Source organism: Equus quagga, chromosome 7 (assembly GCF_021613505.1).
Source record: "Equus quagga isolate Etosha38 chromosome 7, UCLA_HA_Equagga_1.0, whole genome shotgun sequence".
Lineage (NCBI taxonomy): Eukaryota > Metazoa > Chordata > Mammalia > Perissodactyla > Equidae > Equus > Equus quagga.
Window position 1 is genome coordinate 1350950 of NC_060273.1, and position 4905 is coordinate 1355854.

Sequence of the window (4905 nt, forward strand, 5' to 3'; positions counted from 1 at the left end):
CTGCCAGCCCTCTCTCTCCCCACCACGTTTCCTTGTCTCCTCCCCCTCAAGGAATTCCCACATCCTATGTTAGAGGGCAGATGTGCCCCACCAGGGTAAGAGGCAGCAGCCTGCCCTTTGCTCCCAGTCTGTGTGGGGGGGTCCTCTATGGTGTATGCAGGGGTCAGAGGTGGCTGAGTATGGCAGACTTGCCCTTCTCATCAGCCCAGAGCATGATCACAGCACCTGTGTGGCCAGACCTCATGGACAGAGCTCTAGGCAGGTGCAGTTTGCCCTCTGCACAAATCCATCTAGCAACGTGGCATTGGCCAGCGTCAGGATGGTGCCTGTCGGGAGCTCCTTCCCAGTGGCAAGGTCTGAGACTTCCCCAGGGACCAGCACCCGGTCCCATATGGCCAGGCCTGCCATGCTCCCCACAAAGGCCTCAGAGCTGTCAAACCTGCCCCCGACGCTGTCTTGCTCCTGGCCCAGCACGAGGGACCCTCCCGGAGGGATCTCGTAGCCCTCTCTGAAGTGGGAGCCAGTGGCCACTAGCCTGCGGTCCACGTGGAGCCAGTACTTGCCCAGAATGGACGTCCAGATGACACATACGTGGTGCCACTGGCCATCCAGCAATGGCTGCAGGGGCAGCTCCCTGAAGGCCGGGTCTCCGATCACGAAGTGAATGGAGCCGGGGACCAGGGAGTCCCGGCCATGCAGCACCAGCTTGTTGTCATTTTCTTCGGTGGCGTACGAGAGGAGGGTGCCCAGGTGGCTGGAGGCTGTGCGGACCCAGCTGCAGACAGACAGGGCCCGCAGGCCTGAGAGGAAGCCGGGGCTGAGGAGGACCACGTTCTCTGTGGAGGCGTTTGGGAAGATGAGCACAGGGCCCACGTTGCAAACTAGAAACAGAGGGGGAGAGTCAGCCCCTGCACCACCAGGCCATCCAGAAGCATCCAGAAACATCCAGGCACTGCCCTTTGCTCCAGGAGGGTGGCTCTAAGACCCCCCAGCTCACCTCCATCGAGCACTAAGTGTGACGGCTCACCTCCTAGCGTCTCATTCCTCCTTGCCACACGATCAGCCCCATCTCACAGGCGGGAAGACCGAGAGCCAGGGCCACCGGTGCCTCACTAGGGAGTGAGCTCACCGCCAGGGGAGCCTCTGTGTCTGTTTCCTGTGGCTGTTGTAACAAATTCCCACGAACTTAATGGCTCAAAACAACACACATTTAGTATCTCATGGTTCTGGAGGTCAGAAGCCCAGATGGGTCTCCCTGGACTAAAATCACGTGTCTGCAGGGCTGGTTCCTTCTGGAGGCTCCAGGGAGAAGTCTTCTCTTGCTTCTAGAAGTGCCTGCACTCCGTGGCTCATAGCCCTTCCTCTGGCTTCCCCATGCATCCCTCAAACCTCTGCTCCCATCATCGCATCTCCCTCTCTGAGCCCGACCCTCCTGCCTCCCTCTTAGAAGGACCCCTCTGATGACAGTGGGTCCACAGGATAATCCAGCATCGTCACCCATCTCAAAATCCCTAATCACACCTGCAAAGTCCCCTTGCTGTGTGAGGGGACATGCCCATAGGGTGCTGAAAGCAGGATGTGGACATCTTTGGGGCCATCGTCCTGCTGACCAGACTTCCTGCCAGGTCTGCCCAACAGCAGGGTCTGCGGGGCCAGGGTGGGCTTGTGGCTGCTGCGCCCGGCCTGAGGTTCTGATGAGCAGGTGGGGCAGCGCCTGGGAATCTGCATTTCTAGCCAACAAGCTGATTGGGTTCAAGGATGGAGGGCGTTCTGTGGCCAGACCCCAACTCCCCTCTCCACCTCGGGGGACCCTGTCATCATCTAGGGCAGTGGTCCTCAACTGGAGGGGACCGTATCCCCCAGGGACATCTAGCAATGTCTGCAGACAGTTTTGGTTGTCAGAACTTTGGGGGCCCAAAACTACAGCCCCTCCCTTTCCTGGGAGCCCTGGTGGTTCCCTCAGCATCAGTCAGTCGGTCCCATCTTGCCAGTGAGCCCACTAGATCCACCTGGATGGAGTTAAATCCTGCTTCACATTAACAGGGCCCCAGGGCTGCTAAGCCAGACAGAGGGAGCAACTTAGTGAAAAATAAAAGCTAAAGATGAACTGGCATTTAGTGGATGGAGGCTGGGGATGCCACTAAACACCCTCCAGTGCCTGGGGCAGCCCCTACAATAATGATCACCCCGCCCTAGTGTCAGCAGTGTTGCGGTCGAGAAACCTGACCTGGGAGATCAGAAATAGCAAGGCAGAGGCTGCTTTGCAAAAGGCCTGGGGGCCCCCACTGGTGGGCACGAGCCCCGCGGTGGTGCTGGCTGAGGCCGGGGCCCTGCAAGGAGAGCTCATGCTGGCTGTGGTTGAGGATGTCGGTTGGACCTTGCCGGCCCTAATGAGGGTAATTCTCAAGTCTGAGCGGGCATTTACTGCCCACATGTGCGCGCATTTGCTTCTACTGCCCAGGCTGTTGGGTGGCCTGACCTGCTGGTGACCTGGATGGTCCCCATCTTCTGAGGCAGGGTCTACGGGGCGTGAAGCCAGCCTCCCCTCCACACAGCCCTGGGGAGAAGGCTTTTTAGAGGGGACTGGAGGCCCAAGGAGGCACGAGAGGGAAGAGTGGAGATGGGTGAGGAAGGGCAGGCCCATGGTACTTACTCTCTCCCGGTCTCTCAGGGGGCCATGCCCGCTGGCTGCCTGGGCCTGGCGGCTCTCGCATCCCTGGGAGATGGCCAGCGAAGTCCTGAGGTGGATCCCTGGGCTCAGGTGAAGCTCGGAGCGCCTGCCTGCCCCACTGTGGCTTTGGGGAGCTTGGGCTTGGTGGCCCAGGCTGAGCCGGCAGCCGGGCTGGGGTCGGCCCTGGAGCAGTGGTGCCAAGATCAGTCACCTGCAGCTGCCCCTCGAGAGCGGCCAGCCTGGCGCCCTGGCTCTGGACGAGGGGCATCAGGCGAGCCAGCATGTCCCGCAGGGCTTGCACGTCCAGGGCCAGGCTTGAGAGGGCAGCCCTCTGTGCCTCCTGCTCCTTCCTCTCCCGGCTGCGCTGCTTGCTACCCTCGCTCAGGGCTGCGCCCAAGGCCAGCAGCCTGGAGTCCACCTTCCGGCTTCTGCGCTGCGTCTTCCGCATCCAGGTCTTGAGGTGGCCCAGGTCACCCTGCACGGTGGCCTGTGACTGGTTGACAGCCAGAGCCACGGCCTGGCTCTCCCGGGCCAGGCTCTGGAACCGGGCATCGATGTTGTACGACAGGTTGTAGTTGCTGGCGATACGCTGCAGGTGTGTTAAGGTCACGTCTTGGAACCTCCGAAACTGCAGAGAGGACCCACAGCTGTCAAGGGGGCCGCAGGCTGGGGAGGGGCCAAGTGCCAGCCTTCCCCGCTCACACTGCTGTGGTACCCACCGCGCACCCGGCAGAGATGCGCGCTGATTCGATCCTTGAGACAACATGGACTCCTGTGAGCAGCCCCATTACAGCTGAGCCGGAGAGGCAGGTGAGTAACGGAAGGCCACTCAGCTGCAGCATGTGAGGTGAGGGCTCCCGGCCCACAGCCCGGCTCCCATCCCTCCCTATCGCCCCATGCTCTTCACCCCTGTGACCCTCAAGGTCCTACCTGTGAGTGGACATGTGGCAGGATGGGCTTCGTGAGTGGTTTGTGGGGGTCAAAGTGGGGAGTGCTTGATGCTGGCCTGACACATATGGGTCACTCAGAACCGGCTACAGACCCACACAGGAATCTCTGCTCCACAATGGACCTGAGACCTCAGGCCCCCAAGCCCAGCACCACCGCCTCACCCTCCCCACAACCCCGGCACCCCAGTAGCTGCCCCCGTGGGCTCTTCCCAGTCCCCATTCCCCCCTCTGACTCCCTCCGGATCCTCACATGTCAGTTGGCTTGTCTTCAGAGCAGAGCCCAGCAAGCCTTTTTGGCTGGTCTCCAATTATAGGTGACAACAACACCAGCTAATAGAAGGAACTACAAACTCCAGGTTTGTAGCCGACGCTTACTACTCCATTTCCGTAACATCTGTCCTTTGTCTGTTGTCAATTTGAAACAATCAATTGCTCCAAGTGGTGGGTGCACTGACCTGCTCCTCCAGTCGACGGAGCTTCTCAAAAAACGGTTTTCTGTGTCTTGCAGGGCCGGCTTCCTGCAACAGAGCCCCATGCAGATATACGGGCACCAAAATAAAGAAGAAAGACAGCATCTCCCTCCCCAGGCGGCCCATTCTGAGACGGCCAGCAGCAGGAGTCCCCTGACCACAGGAGAAGACCGTCTGCTCGGTGCTCCTGCCTCGCCCCTCACTCCTCCCGGCTTCCAGGGGAGCCGTTTTCCTTCTTGACTCTGGCTGGGAGTCAGGTACTTTCTGCCACCTTAATGAAGGCATTTGCCTGCAAGCCAACAGGGTCTGGAGAGTTGGAGCTTTCCAAGGACACAAGCTTAAAACAGATGCAGTTTCTTTGGAAGATAATTCTACTGGGTGCAGGCCCTGGTCCAGCTGGCTCAGAGGCGGATGGAGGTGATTGCTTTAGCAGGAGCACACAGACTCATATTCCCACCAGAAAGAAGCCGAAGCAGGGCAGGGAAGCAGCTGGCGCCAGGGAGCCCCTGGAGCCCAGTCTGCAGCGGGGCCCAGCGTCCCGGCCATGTGCAACGGAGCCTGTGAGGCCCGTCTCTCTCCCTTGGATAAGGCACAGGAAATGGAAGTGGGAGTCAAGTTAATCTATTTTTGGGTACAGGTTGTGTAGTGGGCTGAATGGTGGCCCCCCCAAAAGGTGGGTCCAAGTCCTCACTCTGGTACCTGGAGAATGGGACCTTTGTTGGATAAAGGGTCTGTGCAGATGTAATTAGGGATACAGAGATGCGATCATCCTGGATTATCTGGGTGGGCCCTAAATCCAATGACTGGTGTCCTT

At 59.6% G+C, this 4905-nt stretch overlaps 1 protein-coding gene across 1 annotated transcript; it reads right to left on the reverse strand.

Moving 5' to 3' along the window:
• Nucleotides 1–212: 212 nt before the first annotated feature.
• Nucleotides 213–4217, reverse strand: PTX4 (pentraxin 4). The gene is made up of 3 exons (XM_046665375.1): nt 4077–4217; nt 2654–3299; nt 213–881 (listed from the first exon to the last, which is right to left on the reverse strand). The coding sequence occupies exons 1-3, from the start codon at nt 4215–4217 to the stop codon at nt 241–243; spliced, it is 1428 nt and encodes a 475-aa protein (XP_046521331.1). The 3' UTR covers nt 213–240.
• Nucleotides 4218–4905: the final 688 nt, after the last annotated feature.

What these genes read in the sequence shown, in the direction of transcription:
- PTX4 (XM_046665375.1), bottom strand. Translation starts at nt 4,217, where the DNA reads ATGGGCCGCCTGGGGAGGGAGATGCTGTCTTTCTTCTTTATTTTGGTG. An exon ending in TCCGTCGACTGGAGGAGCAG is followed by an intron (nt 3,300 to 4,076) that starts GTCAGTGCACCC and finishes TCCTCTCTGCAG; the next exon opens with TTTCGGAGGTTCCAAGACGT. An exon ending in CCCTGAGAGACCGGGAGAGA is followed by an intron (nt 882 to 2,653) that starts GTAAGTACCATG and finishes CTCTGTTTCTAG; the next exon opens with TTTGCAACGTGGGCCCTGTG.